This window comes from Stegostoma tigrinum, chromosome 8, assembly GCF_030684315.1.
Source record: "Stegostoma tigrinum isolate sSteTig4 chromosome 8, sSteTig4.hap1, whole genome shotgun sequence".
In the NCBI taxonomy this organism is placed as follows: Eukaryota; Metazoa; Chordata; class Chondrichthyes; order Orectolobiformes; family Stegostomatidae; genus Stegostoma; species Stegostoma tigrinum.
In genome coordinates, this window is record NC_081361.1 from 89,493,570 (window position 1) to 89,516,456 (window position 22,887).

General features: G+C 40.0%; 1 protein-coding gene across 1 annotated transcript in view; it reads right to left on the reverse strand.

The window, feature by feature from the left end:
* LOC125456412 (serine/threonine-protein kinase N2-like) overlaps window positions 1-22,887 on the reverse strand; it is a 116,999-nt gene that overhangs the window by 64,893 nt on the left and 29,219 nt on the right. Inside the window, exon 2 of the mRNA XM_059648102.1 lies at window positions 5,705-6,002. Within this exon, the coding sequence (XP_059504085.1) occupies window positions 5,705-6,002 (298 nt within the window). The remainder of the gene's footprint in view (window positions 1-5,704; window positions 6,003-22,887) is intronic.

Here is a 22,887-nt window from a genome sequence, read left to right on the forward strand (position 1 = left end):
TTAGGCGGACTGGCCATGGTGAATTGACTAAGTGTCCAGGGATGTGTAGGTTATGCGAATTAGCCATGGGAAATGTAGGGTTACAGGGATAGGGTAGAGGAGCGAGTCTAGTTGGGATGCTGTTCAGCGAGTCGGTGTGAACTTGGTGGGCCGAATGGCCTGTTTCCACACTGTAGGAATTCTGTGAATATAGGAGCTAATTTACGTCCTGCCCTGAGCGTATAAAGTAGCAAGGTCTCCTCATCTAGTTATAATGCATCCTAGTTCCTGAGAGAATTAAAGACAGAAATTCTAGAGGTGCTGGCCATAATCTATCCAGGACTACAAAATATTACATCTTTACTCCCACAAAGTAGCTAAATCTGGCAACTACAGACCAGTCAGTTTAACATCTGTGATTCAAGTTATTTTTAAGCAACCTGCTGAGACACAATGCTGAGGCAAATGGAACTTGAATCTGGATTGTCTGTTCAGAGGGAGGGATTTCTTTTTAAAAGAATTTAACCTATTTTTCTAATCAACCTGTTCAAAGATATTATTACATACTATGAAGTACGTGGGACTGGAGTCCAGGTCACTCAGTCAAGGGGTAAGGAAGCTACCACTGCACCAGCATTGGTATAAAATTGACTCAGGGACAAGAAACAGCTGTGGTGAATTACTGGTTTTCGAACAGGAAGGAAGTATGCGTAGTGTTTGCAACAATTCAGTGTTCGGACCGTTACTGCTTTTTGATGAACATCAATGATACAAACTTAAAAAGTCTGACAAGAGTCTTCTCCTCTTCAGAAAGCCACAAACCCTTGCAAATATTGTCAATGGACAGGAAGATAATAAGAGGCTTCAAGGGGACAGAGAAGTTGGTAGAATCGATACTGACAACTACCGAAAGCAGTTTGATCAAACGGGAGAGAATGGACCATTGGTTGCTAAATGCATTTTAAGTAGAAAAGTTTAGTGTCACATGAAGACAGGTCAGTTTCTAAACATCCACGCATTCCTTGCGGGGTGCAAGTTAATGTTGGAAGAGGAAAAACCTGGATTTAAGAGTGGGTTAATTTTTCTAACGTCCATGACTAATGCCACAAAACCTAACTGAAATGCACAAGGTTCTAGCCGCAGGACAAAGCTTCTATTTTGTACCTGTTCAAGATCTTTATTAGGTACCCAGATTTCACATTCTCACATGAACTTTGCAGATTTGATTTCCGAGATCCTCTTGCAATTTTAAACCCTTATCTAAATTAGGTTAGAGTTGAATCTCTAACTTCAGGTGATATAATTCATCTGGATTTAAATACATAAAATAATTGTTTTTGTCTGACAATTTTATACTAATAGAATAGGGCAAAGACCAGTGACATGTTGCCAAATTCCTATTAAGGGCAGAACCACGTTTGATATCATGCAGCCACTCTTGTCCTTTCCTTCCATATCCTACCAAAGTTAGCACAGTGGTTCAGTGGTTAGCACTGCTGCCTCACAGTGCCAGGGTTCAATACTAGCCTCACGCAACTGTGTGAAAACTCCATGCAGATTCTCCCCGTGTCTGTGAGGGTTTCTTCCTGGTCCTCTGGTTTTCCTCCCACAGTCCAAAGATGTGCAAAATTGCCCACTGCATGCAGGGATATGTAGATTAGGTGGGTTTGGGGAATAGGTCTGGGTGGCATGCTCTGGGGGTTGGTGTGGACTTGTTGGGCTGAAGGGCCTGTTGCCACACTGTAGGGGTTTATTGGTCTATGGGAAAAGTAGGTTCTTAGCTCACTATATTCCTTAACGTGAGAGGTTGTCCCATTTCTGACCAGTAAAAAAGTTACCACAATAAAAGGCATTCTGCAACATAAACCAGAACTCATTTGATCTCCTAGACTAGTTTCAATTACCTTGGAGTATGAAAAGGGAAACCTTTGTTTCCAACGCTCCAGATGGCCGAGTATACATAGTATGAGGCACCCAAGCTGAAGAGAACAGTAAAGTTTCCACTGTCACAGTCCTAAAACAATCCTAAGCAGAAATTTCCTCCGAAATTAAAATGGTGGGAAGATCGAAGCCACTGACCCATTTGTGCAAACTCAGCTTCTTAGCTTATAATTCCACTCACTTGTTGCCACGTTTTTGGGCTAGACTGTTAGCAAATTGCCCGTTTAATAGAGTCAAACCTCAGACCTCATATGCTCTCCACTAAAAGGCTGCCAAGTTCATGTCTGTAAAATCACTTCTGCATACCCATACAAGACTGATACCAAAATTGTCAGCAATGCTTGCATCACCTTCAGATTCAGTTGTTCCAATCCACTGAACTAGCTTTTCATCCTTCATAAACTGTGCTTAACTAAAACTCTGCTTCCCAGATTTTAAAGTTGAAAAAACCCTGTTTACCCATTACTCCTTTGCCTGTTGAGGCATCTTGGCACATACTCCCATAAGGTGATGATAATTTTAAATTTAAGGCAATGTGTTCATTTCCTTCCTTAGTCTCATCCCTTCCCATCTCTGTAGCTAATTTACAATCAGTATTTCCTGACGATGATAGAATATTGGATAAAACTAATGGATGCCAATTGCATTTTACTCATATGCAATGCTACAAGTAAATTAACTACAAAAAGTGATTTTGGATTGGGACATTGTAATGTAACATGTACAATGCAATGGTGTAGAGAAAGAGATGATAGCTGCAAATTGCTTTGGTTATGAAAAGCACAGTCATTTCGGAGTACAAAATATTTAAGAAATGAAATATACATTAAACCTGGAAGGTCTTTACTAAACCTTCTGCTTTTTGACCTTCTTTTAAAACCCATTTTAAATCATTTTGTTTTATAGCTTTATTTCAATTTTATCAAGTCATTGCAGTCGTGAAATCCCGAGGTCCACTTCTGTGTGTCAGATGTTAAAGTTCATTCCAGCAGCATTTCTACTGAACATTAAAACTGGTAAAAGATTTCACACTTACAACTGCTACTTCTCAAATATATTTAAAGATGGGAACCACTGCAGGTCACACTGGTTGCTGGATTAATTGAAAACCTTATTGCTTGGTCAGCATGATCCTCCTTTATGTCAAGTCTCTGGGGAATCTCTATAAAAAGTTAAATTTATGCTGCTGCCACCAATATATGTTCTATTTGTTGTTACGTCAGCCTTTTGTCATCACTGACTGGGATTCTTAACTATTGTGAAAGCCTCTTTTTGTTTTTGAGAAATGCTCACGTTTATGGTCATTGGAGTTGACAGTAACTTTGAATGCTTCACGACAGAAAAAGTATATAAAAAGACACCCATTTTGAAAGATTAGTTTTGTAAATATGCAGCTAAAAATTTAACAGAAATCATTAATTGGTTACACTGAAGCCAAATTCAAAGGGAGAGAAATCAGGCATTTTACAGCCAGCAAGTAGATCAAATTTATACTTTACAAATGGCATCCTTAACTATCAGGTCTAAAAGACAATGTTAAGATGTGTTTGTTAGGAGCAAGACAATCAATAGCTCAAGATTGTTTATGCAGTGTCAATTAAACAAGGTAGGCATGGATTTGATATTTTCTGAGCAGGTTGCTTAGAGATGATATTTCATACCACTGTAGTGAACCCAGAGCACCTGGCTCAGAGGCAGGATGCCTACCAGTGTACCACAAGAGACCGACCCCTCCAGCTTGAATTTTGCAAAACATTTGGGAAAATACCAAACAGCAATTGCTGTGTAAATGGTAATGGTTTCTTGATAGGTGTTTGGAAGGAAAAGGATTGTGTCCCCTGTGAAATACTACAAATAGGAGTACGGCAAGAGAAAACAAAAACTTGAAAAAAAAACACACACCCCCTAGAGATACAGTTTACTCAGAAACAGATGAGCTTCAACTTAATACTCAATTACTCCAGATAGCAACATTTAACCTCAAATCAAAAATATGCACAAAGGACTTTCATCAGAAACGCTGCGCTGATATTCTTTCTGATGCTAGGTATAGAATATGCATGAGTGTTACTTTAGAGGCAAAAGGCACAGATAAAACTCAAGTCTTACTTTTCCAACTGATCTTCCTACAGCTAGCAGTAAAGTTGGGATCAGTGCAATTTTTTTTTAAAAAATTATTCATTCACAGGAAGAGGGTATCACTAACAAGGCCAGCATTAATTGTCCAATCCCTAATTGCCCAGAGGTCAGTTAAGAGTCAACCACACTGCTGTGGGTCTGGAGTTACATGCTACAGACCAGATAAGGACGGCAGTTTCCTTCCCTAGAGGGCCTTAGTGAATCATTCAAATCTACTGTGGGGTACAGAGTCCAAATGACCACCTAATATTTTTCTCAATCTCAATTTCTAGCATTAGCAATCATATCCGTATGTTATCCAAAGACATAGACAATTCAAATTAAAATTACTTCAAACTGCAAACAGCTTGTTATACTGTAATTATAACCGATATAAAATAGTTCCCCATAAGGCTTAATCAAAAACAAAATTGCGCGCAATATTGCCTTTGTTGTTGAAACCACTCCCATTCTCATTCTCTTCAGTAGAAGAACAGCAGTTAAATCTATCTCTGCAAAAAAAAAACCCACAGAACTGACAAGCACAGTACAAACTTACGTCAAGGGCAGATGAACACAAGAAAAATACTAAAAACCTTCCTGGGGATTTATTTTACAAGTTTGTATATTCATTTATAAACTGATAGAGAGAAACTATTCGCTACACTTAGCATCTTCGAAAAAAGTACAGAAGCTGGAAATAAAGTAGTCAAAACAAAGCATTTGTAAATGTTGCAATACAGCTGGGACCATGACATTTTCAGCTAGATGAAAATGTTAACCAGCACTACCTCTATTCCACATCACTGGGCCATGAAGTTATAGAATATCTTCATATAACTAAGTGAAATTAAAACTGAACCAAGTGCTTCCCACAATTCCTATCCATTTTGTGGGGAGCTGATGAGGTTTGAAAGAAAAAGGAAGGAAGGAAACAACATGTCCATCTTGTTAGAGACTCTATGGCAATGTTATACAGCTACATTAGTTGAAATCTAGGAGCTTCACTCCTGTTTGTTCTCTCAATGTGGGAGTGCACTGTATGATGCACACTAACCTAAAATCGGCCACATTGGATCATAAACCTAACTTACCTATGCAGCACAAAGTACAGAAAGTGGATATCTGCCAAATGTCCAATAGCAGATACTGCTGAAAATAGCATCCAACTGAATCTGGCTAGTTAGATATGTTAAATTAGTGAAGAGATGGCACATAATTACAGAACACAATTACTTGCCTTTTCAACAACTGCTTTTAATAAAACAACTAACGTTTACTGCTGCATTTTGAATGGGCTGTTAATTATTCATGAGCTTGCCAGTTAGACGTGGAAAGAGAAAATAAGATTTGAATGATTTTGTTCTGTCAGCAGGCTCATTGGCATAGTTTTTTTTTGCCAGCTCTGCTCGTAACTACCATTTGATAACCAAATGTCACCAACTGAGGACGTAAATAAGTAAGCAATGAGGAAAGGTTGGCACAGCAGCCGTCTTTCAAAACTCAAGCTACATTCATAAACACACTACTTGTTTAAGTTGTATTGTAGCTGCTGTTGAAATTAATTCTTACCTTTTCACATTCCTTGTTTAAGGGTCCACAAACATTACACAATTTCAGCTCACACTAAAAAAAACATTAAAGTATGGCACTGTACATAAGTTACCTGCCAGCTCAGGGTCCTTCACAACAATGTGTGCGTTCAGCTCCTGCAACTCTTGATGAAGCTCATCTAGTTTTTTGTTTGACTTTTTCAACATATTTTCCACATAAGCTAGATTCTTTTTATCAGTTGTGACCTTCTTGAGGTTCTCTGCTCCTTCCTTGATTTTAAGTTCCTTCCGTATCTCTCGCTTGATTGAATCCTTGATTTCGTCCAGCTTCTGTTGCACCATGGTGTCTGACAGATCCAAGTTCTGGCCCAGGCCCAGACACTCTGAGACTAGGTGACTTCGGCCATCACCCTATAGAAGAATAAGTTTGATTAAAGCAAGCATTTTTCCTCGAAGAAACTTTTTGGTGACAATACTAGCCTTTGCAGACATTTGTTTTAATCTTGGAAAAATCTGCTATAACTAATTGATTGCACTGAACTAGACAAACCACTTAGGACCATATAAAGAATACATTTGTGCACAATCAACTCTCCAATAAAAGATGAATATTTCAAACAAAGTACCACACTTATCCAAAAGATACACAAATGTTGTGAGTAATCACTTGCCAGTGAAAAGAGTCTAAATATGCTTTTAGTTGTTTTCACAAGATCAGCTTAAAATGACCAAGAGTATTCAGTTTGTACTTGCCATAACGTATAAACAAATACAGTATTTTAATTATCATCTAAACATCTGTGTACCGATATGCAGTTTAAAACTCCATTTAATCCAAAGCTAAAAGTGATTAATGCAGTGCCAGTATTTGCAGACAGACGAGATAAGCTGATTACAATCAGAAAATGCTGAAAATACTCCAGTCAGACAGCATTGAGAGGGTAACAAGAGTTAACATTTTAAGTTTGTGGCCTTTTTGTCAAAATTTGAGCGTTAACCCAATTCTGAAGGAAGCATCATTACTGAAATTTTAAAATAAATTCAGATTTAGGAAAGGATGTTGCACATGGCATATGCTTAGCTTCGGCACTTCACTGCAGCTAGGAGCAGAAAACATTTCTTTACAACACACTTCCAACTGTCCGAGTGGCTTGTGTATTTGCTTCAATTCTGAAGAAGTGAAGCTGTTTAGAAAAAAAAACTCAGACTTTTGACATGCAATGATGCACAACAAAAAGGTGGAAATCAAGAACAAATTCAAATCAGTACTCCTTTTATGTATTTCTGCTCCAAATGCACCCAGAATGGAAAGCAGAATGCAACTTCATGACAACAGCTATTAGCTATAGATGGTTACTGCTGTGCAGAAGTTTTTTTTTGCATTCTGCTAGATTTAAGTTGAGTATTCAACTTTTTGTTAGGCAAGAGTCTCAACAGAAATGGAAATAAAGCCAATAAACAGAGCTGATGAACAGCAATGATCTAAACAACCAACACAGCTCTTGTTTCACTGGGTATACATATTTGTAGATTCATAGATGCTTACTTCAAACAAGGGAGCCAATAGACTCTTCACATCTGCACCAGACAACAATAGCAACATACGTGAATATCCAAATACTGCACTAAAATGTCAGAAGTATTTCTGACTCAAACCCCCTTTCAGGCAGTGGCCCCCAGACTCCCAGTCTCTAGGTGGAAACATTTCTCAACCCTCCGCTTAGCCTTCTACCCCGTACCTTAAATCTATGCCTCCTAGTTACTGACTAGTGGAAAAAGTGCCTTCCTATCCATCTTATCTCTGCCCTTCAATCTTATATTCCTCTATCCAGTTCCCCTACTAACCTTCGCTGCTCGAAGGAAAACAACCTCAGCAGATCCCTCATAGCTCAAGCAGCATCCTGGTAGATCTTCTCTACACCCTCAAGTGAGGGTGTGCAATCATCCTTTCCTATAACATTGTGACCAGAACTGCATGCAGCGCTCCAGCTGAGGCCTAACCAGCATTTTGTGTGGTTCCAACACCATAATTTAACAGAGAGGTTACGACGAACTTGCGCACTAGTACTCCAAACCAGTTCAAAATTATTAGAATAAAACTTGACAACTTGGATGAGAAAGTAGAAGTATTCCAAATTTTTCATCCATTGAATTTCAATTAAAAAAAGGAGAGTGACCTCTAATAATTATAATCATCACCCTGTGCCACATATCAATCAGGAGTGAGTTTACCTCCGATTCTGAATGATAGTCTTTGCTAGGGCTCCTCGAGGTCAGTTAGTCAAACCTGGACTAGAGTCACTCTTGCCTCACTTCTGAAGTTCAGCTCTGATGTCCATGTTTGTATCAAAGCTGTAATGATGTCAAGAGTGGAGCAGACACCGTGAAACCCAAACCGCTAATGCAAGTGCTACTTGAAAGCACCATTGAAGAAGATCATTATCAAAGTGATAGAAGTTAAGAGCAGGCAGATGGAGCAGCAATTGGTAAGATTGCTTAAACAGTACACCCCCAGGCAATTTGCCAGTGTTGTAGCTATAGTAAAACATGTGTTGGGGTGCAGCAGGTTCTGGAGCACAAAACTGCAATCCTGTTGCAAGAATATTGTCAGGATCTATAGCCTTTGCTGTATTCAGTGCCTCCAGCCATTTCTTGATATCACAAGGAGTGAACTGAGCTTGCTGAAAGACTGGTGTCTGCGATGCTGGAGACCTCATTGCCAAGATGGATCAACTACTTGGCAATTCTGGCTGAAGACGGCTGCAAATGTCTCGGCCACTATATTAGCTGATGTTTTAAATCATATGCTCTCCTCGGATATTCCCACTGTCACCAACCTTGTGAAAGCACTACCTTTTCTCAATCCTCCTATCCTCATCAAGGCTCTTGAAGATATTACCTTCTAAATCGAAGTTAACAATTTTAAAAAGGCCATACTTCAATTTCTCCAGTCTTTCATCCGTGATCTGGTCCTAATTAAAACTGCAACTGATCATGATGCATTTCATCTAAAACTTATTAGTCTTTAACACTAGATCACAGATCTCCTCTGAAGTGCTTCCTCTATTACCTGGATTACTGCTTTAAAATCCTCCAGTATTTTTCTTTAATTAATTCATCCCTGGGGGGATACAAACCTCAAAAACAATACTTATAAACTGGCAGGATCTGAACACTACCTACATACTTGTGGAAACTAATTATGGCATACTTCTATAGCAACAAGTATCCACCGGTGCACAGAAATCCCTATGTATGTAGGGATACCACAAGGGAGGAGACTAAATTTAAAGAAAGCAGCTCGTGGGTTCTAATCTTCAAATTACTAATAATCACAGCAGCCCAAAGGATAACAAAATTAGGAAGATGAACACAAAATGGGGTTCCACTTTCTTGTGGCCAATGACCAATGAAACATTCCATTTGGAAGGACTCCACTAGGACGCTAAGGTAAAGGACAAGTAGGGGCTTACAAAAGGACTCCAATACCAAAGTAGCAACATAATTCTAAAACAAGCCAAGCAATGAGACACTGCGAGGAAGTTGACAAGATATAAAAAAAAAAGTGTTATTAAAATGAGGGGGCAAAATAAAAAAAAATTAGACCAGGACTGGCAAGGTTATGGCCCAAAGTAATTGTTCATTACACAAATGAATAGATTATGAAAAACAAAATGCACGCACAAGTTCCATGTGGAAGGTGATTACACAGTAGCCATTACAAAGAATGACTACAAGTCAGAGCCAGAAACTACACGAGAGATTATTAGGTCTACGAAAAGAACAGAAATCTGGCAGACGAGAAAGAAGAGTAGACTTCATGATTCAATGCTGAGGCTATAATGAGATAGTCAAACAGACTACAAAAAGGAAAAACTGTAAAAGAACTTCTTAAAATAGCCAACATGGATCTGGGTCAATTAGAATAATGCAGCATAGAAGGGACTCTAGATTGAAGGCTGGAGTTAAGAGTTGCAAGAGGGGCCCCAGGTCAACATGCCTCGGAAAATAATGATAAAGACTTCTTTACTTATTTCAAAAAGAATGATATATAAAAATAGGGAAGTCTTGCCAAAACTAGTCAAGGCACTGGTCAGATAACACCTTGAACTCAGTTTCAGTCCCCTTTCAGAAGGAGAATTACACTAGTATCAAAAGGTAGTCCAGAAGGTTCACTAGATTGGAGGTATTTTCTTATGAGGACTAGTCAAGTGGATTGGGCCCATGCTCATTGAAATGTAGAAGAATGAGAGGCAGTCTTTTCAGCCATGCAAGATTCTTAGGGGGCTTGACAGGAATAGATGCTGAGAAGTTAGTTTGTTTTGTGGGAGAGTCTTAAACCACAGGGCTCTCATTAAGACTGCTCTACTGAGTGAAATATATATAAATTTGCTGACTGTGCAAATAGGAGAGCGAGTAAGCTAAGATGAGGAAGGAAAGAATCTGCAAGAGGTTATGAATAGTTAAGTAAGTAGACAAAAACCTGACACAGAGTTTAATACAGAAAAGTGAAAGGTCAAACATTTTGATAGGAAGACTCAAAAAAGGTAGATGATTAGTTAAACAGATGACTCAAAAGTAGTGCAGTACAATGGGATATGGGGTTTCTCATAAATGAGACAAAAATAATGACATACTGCAAGCAATTAAAATGACAAATTGAATTTTGCTCTATATTGAAGAAGAATAGAATTTAAAATTAGGGAAGTTTTGTTACAACTGTCCAGAATGTTGGTGGAGACACACCTGGAGCAGTGTACAGTTTTGTCCATTTAAGGAAAGGGTATAATCACATTAGAGCTAATTTAAAATGGATTCACTAGGTCAATTCCCACGATGAAGGGGTTGATTTATTAAGCATCGCTAAAGAAGTTCGGACTTCTTTCATTACAGTTTAGAAGAATGAGGGCTGATCTTGCTGAAGCATGCTAGGTTGTGAGGCACTTGACAGGATAGATGTTGAGAAGATATTTCTACCAGTAAGAAATTCTTAAGCTAGGGAGGTACAATTACAGAGAATGGGTTCACTCATTTATAGCAGAGATGCAAAGGAATTAATTCTGCCACAGTATAATGAACCGCTGGAATGTTCTACCCCAGAGATTTTGGGAGGCTAGATCAAAGTATTAAAGAGGAGCAGCTTTTTGAAATGTCAGGTTGTTGAGTGTAATGACGAGCTGGTCCAACAAGAGGAGCATAGCCTGGGACAGATCAGCCATAATCTTATCCAAAGACAAGGCAGGTTTGAAAGGCTGAATAGCTTGCTCCATTTTCTTGGGGTTTTTACATTACATAAAATCCCTGAGAGACTGTTAGTTCACATGTCGAAACTCTAAAAATGTGGTAATGAAATTGAGGGCAAATGATTGACCTAGTTAGGAGATCAGCCATTTAAAAAGATAATGGTCTGCTACTCTAAAACAGCAGAATGTTAACAGCAGCATATCTCAGCAACATATTGGGAAATCAACTGTGAATTTCACTAGCACCCCCCACAAAACCCAAGACATGATGGGGCTAGAAATCACAGATTCAAGTTTGGCAATGACAAGGATAAATTGCATTGTAAAAGTCATTCTGATGGAAGTATAACAGTATAAAGATGCAAACTGATTAAGTGGATCAATTTTACTATACACAAATATTAATGATCCACTTTGGACCTAAGACGACTCGACTGAAAAGCCAGAAGCAATAGAGATCCAAAGAAACTATACATGCATGCTAAAATAACATGACCAGCTACAAAACAAAAAGCAAAGAGAATTCTGGCCTAGTATCTCACAAATTAGATTACAAACAGACAGAACTCATGCTACAGCTACACAAAACCCTTTTAATGAAAAGTCTTCTGGATAATACATCTTAGGAAGAACATATTGACCATAGGAAGAGCAGGAGTATAGAATTAGCCCCTTCGTCACGGGAATTGGCCTAGTGAATCCCTTTTAAATTACTAAATTACCTCTAACGTGATTGCACCCTTTCTTAAATGGACGAGGGGGCAAAAACCTTCAATTTTGAGACAGACTTTTAAGCAGTGAAGTTAAAAAACATTTCTACATGCAATTGTAGAATTCTACTTAGAAATCTTTGCAAAACAGCAAGTGATGTTTGGTCAATGTTTAAAGTTTGAGCCTGTCATTTGTGAATGAGACTTCACAAGAAACACCAGTCTCCTATAGATTTAAGGTAAGCTTAATGTTTTGGCTAAGGGGTTGGCAAGTGATCTATTTCAGTCTGAAGACGGTCCTTGTGTGATCTGCAGCCGAAACCTTTGTTTAAACAAAATAAAATTAAGTTGCAAGTTTTCATACCTTGACAAAAAAGAAGCTGTTCTTCCTGGAAAGGTATCAAACTTAAGAGATTGAAGAAGGGATCTGAAACAAGCTATAAAAGGCAGAAAACTGTTGCGTGTGTTAGGCACCAATCAGGAAGCTGGTAAGAACTGCTTTTCTATCCAAAGAAACAGATTTTATGAAGATTTAAGAAAAAGGAGGAGTCAGTGTGGACCCTTATGTCAGTTCGGGGATACTGACAAGACCAGTTCAATAGACTTTCTAAAGATATTGGGAGACTTACCCTGATTTTGAAAGGTGAAAGGAACAGGTTGCAAGGTCAGGAGAGTTTAGGTTTTAACATGCAAGGCGCTGCGGCTGCTAGAAGCACAGCACAATGTAAATCCGTTCCATGAAGTACTTCACTTATGTCAATCAGGTAATAGGCAGCAAACACCAAATACAAAAAATACGTTTAATCTACCTTGATTTTGCTTGCTTCCTCCGATATGTTAAAACATGAAAACTTGGTCTTGAAATCCCACCCCTCCCAGCCATTTCCTGGGAAATTATTTTCAAGAAGATTTTGTCTGCAAGAAGATAATAGACAATAGGTGCAGGAGTAGACCATTTGGCCCTTCGAGCCAGCACCATTCATTATGATCATGTCTGATCATCCACAATCAGTATCCTGTTCCCACCTTATCCCCATAGCCCTCGATTTCACTATCTTTAAGAGCTCTATCCATCTCTTTCTTGAAACTATCCAGAGACTTGGCCTCCACTGCTTTCAGGGGCAGAGCATTCCATATATCCACCACTGTCTGGGTGAAGACGTTTCTCCTCAACTCTGTTCTAAATGGCCGACCCCTTATTTTTAAAGCTGTGTCCTCTGGTTGTGGACTCACCCATCAACGGGAACATACTTCCTGCCTCCAGATTGTCCAATCCCTTAATAATCTTATATGTTTCAATCAGATCCCCTCTCATCCTTCTAAACTCAAGAGTATACAAGCCCAGTCGCTCCAATCTTTCAACATATGATAGTCCTGCCATTCCGGGAATTGACCTGTGAACCTACGCTGCACTCCCTCAATAGCCAGAGTGTCTTTCCTCAAATTTGGAGACCAAAACTGCACACAATACTCCAGGTGCGGTCTCACCAGGGCCCTGTACAGCTGCAGAAGGACCTCTTTGCTCCTTTACTTGATTCCTCTTGTTATGAAGGCCAGCATGCCATTAGCTTTCTTCACTGCCTGCTGTACCTACATGCTTGCTTTCATTGACTGATGTACAAGAACACCCAGATCTCGTTGAACTTCCCCTTTACCTAACTTGACTCCATTTAGATAGTAATCTGCCTTCCTGTTCTTGCCACCAAAGCAGATAACCACACATTTATCCACATTAAACTGCATCTGCCATGCATCCGTCCACTCACCTAGCCTGTCCAAGTCACCCTGTATTCTCATAACATCTTCCTCACATTTCACCCTGCCACCCAGCTTTGTGTCATCAGCAAATTTGCTGATGTTACTTTTAGTGCCTTCATCTATATCATGAAGGTATACTGTAAATAGCTGCGGTCCCAGCATCGAACCTTGTGGAACGCCACTGGTCACTGCCTGCCATTCCAAAAGGGACCCGTTTATCACTACTCTTTGCTTCCTGTCAGCCAGTCAATTTTCAATCCAAGCCAGTATTTTGCCCCCAATACCATGTGCCCTAATTTTGCTCACCAATCTCCTATGTGGGACTTCAAAGGCTTTCTGAAAGTCCAGGTATACTACATCCACTGGCTCTCCCTTGTCCATCTTCATAGTTATATCCTCAAAAAAGGCATAGATGAATAGATTTGTTAATTAAAATAGATATGGAGCAACTGTGGGTATGCGGAGTTAAAATACAGATCAGGTATAGTTTGACTAAATGGTAGGGCACACTAGACAAGATAAAATGATCTATTCCTTGGCATATATTTCTCAATGTATGTATTCCATCCAGTAAAGGCACTCAAACATCCGCTTAGAATGTTGAAGCAGTCGGTACAGAAATTCCTACATCAGCTTATTCTTGCTTGACACGAGTCTTCAAATTTGGTTAAAACTAGCTAACAAAATCTTGGTGACATCACTCAAAATACAAAAGCAGTGCTTTTCTAAAATAAAAAAAACTTCAAATAAAGTATTTTTTAAAGTGAAGTAAAAATGTTACCATAACATTTAGCTATTTTTCTATCTGAACAGATAGGTTTCTAGGTAGTTCTTCAAGCAAACCACTAAATTACACAAAGTAGAAGCCACATTTGAGTCGTTATCCTTACAAAGTCAGCTGTGGCATCAGTTATTGGCCTTGATGCCTCCAAGCTTCTAGAAAATTGTTGGGACAGGGTGGGGTAGGTGGAAGAGTAATCTGAAAAAGCCCTCATTCTCATCATTTAAATCAGTTCCTGTTGGAAATTTGATGTTTCATGCTAAATATTGATGGGATCATTTGTGAAGCCATCATCAGCCCAAAATAAAGTTCCAAAATCAGTAGAAACATCACGTAAATAGCCAAAATTATCAAGAGGATGTAATATAACAAAAACTATGACCTCACAGATGAGCTCTACATGATGTCATTTTAAATAGCTGAGCTTTAGTATTGCAGGTGTTGCCAAAGAAAACACATGCAATAATGCTGACTGAGGTATAACTGAATTTGTTTGAATTTAAACCAGGAAAGTTGACGCAGATTGGTCAGGATATTACCAAGAAATAAAATCAGTGACTGGCTGTCACCCATTTTGTTGAGTTGAATCAGGCTGATTGAGAATACACAAGCTGTCTGCAAAGGGCAGGATCTTGTGTACCAATACATGTAGTATGCACGTGTGTTGACTGGCAATCCCAAATTAGATTTAAAATGTAAACAAACAGTCCACTACCAATCATTCAGCACTATGGGGTGTATTTTCCATCACTGCCAAAAAGTATTCTCCTCTCAAGCATATGTTTATTTTCCCTTTGAATTTGCGTTCTTGAGAAATGTCCTGATCAGTGCAAGATGAAAAATGTTGAATATCTTTTTAGTTCTAGTTCTGTACTAGCAAAGGTTTTTTGATGGGCTTTACATGGAGTATTTTATTCTAAAAATTTAGCAAAAATCCATAAAAACATTTATAAAATGCCCTGCAGTGTTAGTAAAAATGGAGATCCATGTAATTAGATTTAAAGATTACAACATGAAAATTTAAAATTTACTGCGCAAGTTTATCTTAAAAATTTCTACTTTGAAGAATAGCTCCTGGAGTATATCCAAGAGGGTCTAGTGTTCCACAATGTTTCTACAGCTCAAAAATCTTTGTAGATGTGCAGCATTAGGCTAAATTAAAATGCAAGTTTTGGGCAACACAGCTTGGCACTAAATATAAATCTGCCCACTTTGAATATAAATATATTTCCAGAGACACCTTATGCTAATTTACAAGTATTAGCCCAAGGAAAAGCAAAGCTCTATTTGAAGGAATAATCAGTAAGTCAATCATTCTTAAAAAAAAGCATAATGGAACACAAGGACACTAGTAGAGTAGGCAGCCCCCTTAAAGTTGCTCTACCATTCAACGAGATCACATCAATCTGCATTTTAACTAATATTTACTGGTCTTGATTCCAATTTCCCTAATTTATCAAAGTAAAGACGTTGTCAGACAGTTTGCAGATTTTTAATTGTTTTAGCCCCAACAATTTTTGGGATAGTAATAACTGAAATGGGAGTGGGGCAAGGGGCTTGGCATGAGAAAAGATCGAAAGGTTAGGCCTATATTAAGTAGAGGTAAGAACAGTAAGAGGTGACAGGATTGAAATATACTAGATTTGATGGGGCTTTCCAGGGAAGATGTGGAACAGGAGGTTTCCACTGACGTTGGCTGTCAATTTTGAGATGCTTTAATTTTTTCCTCGGAGAGATGGAACTCTTCCCGAAGAGGTGGTGGAAACAGAAGTCCTTGAATAATTTTAAGACTGAAGTAGCTAGTTTCTTGTTAAGCAAGAGAATGAAAAGCTTTCAAGTGTAAATGGCAATGTATTCTCAAACTTGAAATCAAGTGATAGAACATAACAGCACAGTACAGGCCCTTCGGCCCTCAATGTTGTGCCAACCTGTCATACCAATCTGAAGCCCATCTAACCTACACTATTCCACGTACGTCCACATGCTTGTCCAATGACGACTTAAATGTACCTAAAGTTGGCGAATACTACCGTTGCAGGCAAAGCATTCCATTCCCTTACTACTCGGAGTAAAGAAACTACCTCTGACATCTGTCCTATATCTTTCACCCCTCAATTTAAAGCTATGCCCCCTCGTGCTCGCCGTCACCATCGTAGGAAAAAGGTTCTCCCTATCCACCCTATCTAACCCTCTGATTATCTTATATGTCTCAATTAAGTCACCTCTCAACCTCCTTCTCACTGAATGGCAGAGCAGGCTTGAGGGTCTCAATAGCCTTCTCCTGGTTCTAATTCATACTTTACGTTTATGTGGAGAAGTACTTCATCTAATGTTTAGAAAGATTAAGAGAAATCCAATATTAGAGAAATCCAATAATTTGGACAGCCCTCAGTTTCTAAGATCACGAGTCACAGAATACATGTTTAAAATAATGAGTTTTAAGAACAAATTAGGCTGCAATATGATTGCAATGAGATGTAAATGAAGAAATAAGACTATTTACCAAACGCTTTTGATGCCTAGCCGAGAAACACGGAACGGTATTGAATTCCACTGCCAAATTCAAAAATCATATAGTATTGTACTTAATATCTGGGGTAGACGAGCATGTACACTGAAGTGAGCTCCTTTAAGTGTCAGGTAGAGAAGGGGAGCTGTTCGAAAGTTAAACCAATTCAAATTAAAAAGTACAGTACTGGGCTTGCAACGTTACCATACTTGGTCCACTTGAGTTTATAACAGCCAGCAGCACAACTTTAACTGTGAATCTTAACTCTGGTTGTGGGTGAAATGAGAAATTTAAAATCAGGACTGCATTAGTGAAAAGCACTAATACATACAGCTCCAAAGATTCAGGTGTGCCTGGTGCTGCTCCTGGCACGCCCTCCTGCACTCTCTATTGAATCAGGGTTGATCCCCTGGCTCGATGGCAATGGTTCAACGGGCGATAAGCCAGGCCATGAGGTTACAGATTGTGCTGGAGTACAATTCTGCTGCTGATGGCCCACAGCACCTCATGGATGCCCAGTCTTGAGCTGCTAGATCTGTGCGAAAGTCTGTCCCATTTAGCACAGCAACAGTATCACACAACACGATGGAGGCTGTTCTCAATGTGAAGGTGGGACTTCATCTCCACAAGGACTGTGCAATGGTCACTCTTACCAATCCGATCATGGACAGACACAATTGCAGCAGACAGATTAGTAAGGGTGAGGTCAGATATGTTTTCTCCCCCCCTCTTGTTGGTTCCCTCACCAGTCAAGCAGCTACGTCCTTTCGGAGCTGACCAGGTTGATCTGTAGGACCACTGCCGAGCCACTCTTGGTGGTGGTGAACACTGAAATCTCCCACCCAGAGTATATTTTGTGCCCTTGCCATCCTCAGTGCTTCCTCTTAGTGTTGCTGAACATGGAGGAATACTGATTCATCAGCTGAGCGAGGGAAGTATGTGGTAATCAGGTGGTGGTTTCCTTGTCCATGTTTAACCTGAACCCATGAGACTTCCTGGGCTCCAGAGTCCAATGTTGAGAACTCCCAGGGCAACTCCCTCCTGACTGTAGACCACTGTGCCACCATCTCTGCTGGGTCTGTCCTACGGATGGGATAGGACATATCCAAAAATGGTAATTGTGTTGGCTGCGATATTGTCTGTAAGGTATAATTCTGTGAACATGACGATGTCAGGCTGTTGCTTAACTAGTCTGTGAGACAGCTCTCCCAATTTTGACACTAACCTCCAGACGCTAGTGAATGAAGACTCTGCAGGGTCAATATGGCTGTTTCTGCTGTTATCTTTTCCAGTACCTAAGTGATCCGTTCAGTTTCATTTCTTTGAGACTTTGTAGCAATTTGTACAACTGAATGGCTTGCTAGGCCATTTCAGAGGTAGCGAGAGATGGTAGAGAGTTAAAAGGACCTCAAGTTATATACAGAGATTGCAAAAGCTGTGACTGCTTCCTTGGAACAGTGGAGTATAAAGGAGTGACCAAACTTAAAGCTGGGGATTTTTATACAGCAAGTGAGAAAAGCTATTCCTTCAAGTAAATGAATCAGTAACTAAGTTACAGGTTTAAAATGATTTGCACCTAGTGGGAGGTTATAATTGTGCCTTTAAATTTATCCGAAATTGATTGAAAGCCGGTGATGAAGGGTAATTCCAAAGGCAAGTAGACATGTAATTTAGAGGGATGTTGCGTAGGATCATGGGAGGAAAACTGGGATATGGGATTTTAATTGGTCAGCTGTTTCAAGGCCAGGAGAGACAAGTTTGGTTTGATAGCCCCTTCCTGTAGTGTAAGGCTGATTCTAATCCCCTCTTGGTTCTCATTGTCTTGGCAGGAGTAAGCAGACGAGCTTGGTTTTAACATTTCACTTGAACAAACTTTTCAGTGATGAACCTGTCCCTCAATACCCTACGTAAGTGCTAACTATCAAGCGAACATTTACATTTCTGAGCATGGTAACAAAATGAATTTTCTCATGTATAGGGTTAAATGGTGTTAAACTTGAGTGGGTAGAGTTGAGGTATGATAAATAGATGTCAGGGAGGGGGGGTTTGTGGGGGAGAAAGAGAACGCCCTAATAGGAATGGTGTACAGGCCTCCCAGCAGTAGCCAGGCTGTGGGATAGAAAATCAGGAAATAGAAAAAACATGGTAAGAATAGCACTAATACAATAACCGTGGGGAACTTCAACATGCAGGTGGGCTGTAAAAATCAGGTTGGTAGCAGAACCCGAAAAAGGAATTTGTGTAACATCTGTGAAATGGGTTTTCTTTTGGCGAGCAGCTTGTGCCAGCTTGGGCAGCACGGTAGCTCAGTGGCTAGCACTGCTGCCTCACAGCTCCAGGGACTTCGGATCAATTCCACCCATGGGGCGACTGGCTGTTTGGAGTTTGCACTTTCTCCCAGTGTTTGCATGGGTTTCCTGTAGGTGCTCAGTTTCCTCCCACAGTCCAAAGATTTGCAGGCTAGGTGGAATGGCCACGCTAAATTGCCCAGTGTTCAGGATGTGTAGATTAGGGGGATGGGTCTGGATGGGATGCTCTGTGTAAGTGTGGACTTGTTGGGCCAAAGGGCCTGTTTCCACACTGTAGGGATTCCATGATCTCAGCCAGTAGGGAACAGGCAGTTCTGGATTTGGTTAATGTGCAACGATGCAGACTTGATTTAGGAAGCTTAAGGTGAAAGACTTCGAGGGGGGCAATGATCATAAAATATAGAATTCACCCTGTAGTTTGATGGGAAGAAGCTGGAATTAGATGTAATGGTATTACAATTGAGTAAGGGTAACTACAAAGACACAAGGGAGGAGCTGTCCAGAGGCAGGGGAACCTTGGGAAGACAGTGGAGCAACAATGGCAAGACCTTGTGGAGACATTCTGGAGACACAGCAGAAATTTTGTACCAAAAAACAAAAAGAGGAAAGAGGAAAAAGGAGGATGAGACAACCATGGCTGATAAGGGAAGCCAGGGACAGCATAAAACTAAGAGAAAAAACACAATGTGGTGAGGATTAGTGGACTGGTAAACCCTTAAAAACCAGCCAAGGATAACTACAAAAGTAAGGGAGGGAAGGTGTGAAAGTGAAATACACGGGTAAGCTAGCTAATAAAAAAAACTGCGATCTTGTTTATTTTAAGACCTCTTAGATGTAAGAGCGAGGAAAGAGTGGACATTGGCTCTCTGAAAAGGTGAATCTGGAGAAGTAGTAAAAAAGGAACAAAGAAATGTGAAGGAACCGAATGGGTACTTTGCATCAGTCTTCACAAGAGTAAGGGAGAGAGGTGAGTGTAAGGACAAGGTGCTAGTCAACCTGATGTGTCTAAAAGTGGATAAATTACCTAGACCAGATAGATTATGACCCAGATCTCTGAAGGAGATAACTTAGGAGGCTTTTGAGTCAGTGGTGATCTTTTGGGACACACCGGAGTCAGGGTTGAAGAGGCATTCCAGAGGGCTAGAAAACAGCTAATGTAGCACTCCTGTTTAAACAGAGGAGGAAGCAAAGCACTGGAAATTTATAATTTGGTTAGCTTGACCTCAGTTTTGGGTAAATTTGAACACATTATTAAAGAGGGGATTGTGGAGTGCATGGTAAAATTGGGCTGGGTCAGCATAGCTCTGTCAAGGGGAAGTTATGCTTGACAAATCTGTTCATGGTTCTTTGGAGGAGGTAACAAGCAAGCTAAACAAAGAACTAACAGACATGATTCATAAGATCTCTACACAGTGTGGAAACAGGCCCTTTTGGCCCAACACGTCCCCACTGGCCCTCAGTGCATCCCACCCAGACCTATCCCCCTATAACCTGCATACATAGTGTTCAGAGATGTGTAGGTGATTTAGTATGGCTAATCCACCTAATCTGCACATCTTTTGGACTGTGGGAAGAAACTGGAGCACCCAGAGGAAACCCACGAGGACGTGGAGAATGCGCAAACTCCACACAGTCTGAGGATGGAATTGAACCTGGGTTCCTGGTGTTATGTGGTAGCAGTGCTAACTACTGAGCCACCATGCCACCCCAAGGGTCAACATTCCTATTCCGGGAGTCAAATCCGGGCCGCCCGGGTGTAAACCAGGAATCCTAACCTTGGAATTCTATTGGATTTCAAGGCGGCCTTTGACAAGGTGCCACACAGGAGGCAGCTAAAAAAGGTAAGAGCCTATCATGTTAGGAGCGAAGTACTTGTCATGCATAGAGGGTTGGCTGACTGCAGAAGGCAGAGAGTAGAGATAAAGGGCTCATTTTCGGGATGGTAGGCATTGACTAGTGGAGGTCCACGGGTCCATGTTGGGACCACAACTATTTGTGTTATATATTAACAATCTAGACAAAGGAACTGTGAGGACTTTTTGCTAAGCTTGCAGATGATGCAAAGTTAGGGCAGATGGTGTTGAGGAAGCGGGGTGGTTACAAAAGGGCATGAACAGGCTAGGAGAGTGGACAAAGAAATGGCAAAGTGTGAGATTATGCACTCTGATATTAAAACAATCTATGCCTCTTTTCTTATTAACAGCAGAAAAATTAAGAAATTTGAAGCAAAGTAGTTGAGAATCCTTGATCAGGGTTCTCTTCAGATTAACGTGCACGTTCAGTTGGCAGTTAGGAAGGCAAATGCAATGTTAGCATTAATTTTGGAGATAGCTAGAATACAAAAACAGAGCAATACTGCCGAGGCTATACAGGCTGTGGTCGGACTGCATTGTGAGCAGTTTTTTTTCCTTATTCATTCATTCATGGGATGAGGGCATTGCTGGTTAGGACAGCACTTATTGCCTATCCTTAATTGCTTGGAGGGCAGTTAAGAGTCAACAACATTGCTGTGGATCTGGAGTCACATGTAGGCCAGACCAGGTAAAGATGGCAGTTTCCTTCTCTGAACAAGATTAGTGAGCCAGATGGGTTTTTCCCAACAATCAATGATTTAAATCATGGTCAACATTAGACTTGCAGTGTTTTTAAAAAAAAAATTCCACCATCTGCTGTGGCAGGATTTGAACTTGGGTCCCCAGAACCTTATTTGGGTCTCTGGATTATCGGTCCTGAAATTAATACTACTAGGCCATCACCACCTCATCTATCAGGAAAGATGTGCTGGCATTGGAGGGGGTCCAGAGGAGGTGTACAAGAATGATTCTTGGGACAAAGGGCTTGTCATGAAGTGTGGTTGAGGGCTGTGTGTTCTGTGGAGTTTAGAAGGATGAGTGGGGAAGCTAATTGAAATTTACAGAATACTAACAGGCATGGATAGAGTGGAAATGGAGATGTTGGTTTTCTCTTGTCGGAGAGGCTAGGACTCTAGCACAATCTAAGAGTGAAAGCAAGACTCTTTTTAGAACTGGGATGAGGAATTTAGCTACAGGGTGGTGAATATGTGGGACTCACTGCTGCAGAGGGCTATGGAGCCAAGTCTTCAAGGGTACTTGGTAAGTGACAGAGGTCCTTGATTAACAAGGAGATCAGGAGAATGGGGCTGGGAAACATGTCAGCCATGATCCTATCATGGAGCAGACTAGTTGGGCCAAATGACCTCTTCTGCTCTTACATCTTATGATCTTATGGTTATTTGCAGAGAAGTTAAGTTAATGAGTCCTATATGCAGAATTGAGGAAATGCAATTCAAGTGTAGAAAGCAGTGTCTAGTTGTCATTTTATTGCAGATGTAAATAAAAGTTTTCATATTTAAATGAGTATGGCAGCAGAATCTTCATTATTTCAGTGTCCCAATTACTTTGCAGAATCTTCGCATGACAAAGACTTGCACAAGGCAAAACTTTATTGAACCCATTTTGTGATTCGAATTCATTTTACTGCACAAAAAAAGTGCAAATTGGTAAATTTTTGTATTTGTTTCTATATGAGATGGCTATTGAGTATTGTTAATTATCTACCAATTTCCCCTGTACACAAGTGGCATGGAATTTGAGTTGAGATTTTTTTTAAACATACAAGCCAAAAGAAAATGTCTGGTTATTCATCTATTTGTTGTCTGGTCAGAATTTAAGTCAGCACAAATTGAATGCCGCGTTTGCTGACACAACAATAAGTGCCCTTCAAAGTACCTCATACAATCATGGATTTTTGAGGTGTTGTTTTTGCTTTTTGACAGCAAACTATTTTGAGATGTTTGGAAGTTCAAATAGATATTAAAAAATGTTTCTTTTAATCCAGAGATTTTAAATCAGATTAAAAATGAGATTTACTACTCTCTCAAGACAATTGATGTTATTCCCATGAGGCATCCAGAAATTCTCTTTTGGAAAATGCTGGGAGTTGAACTATTTTAACAATACTTTAGT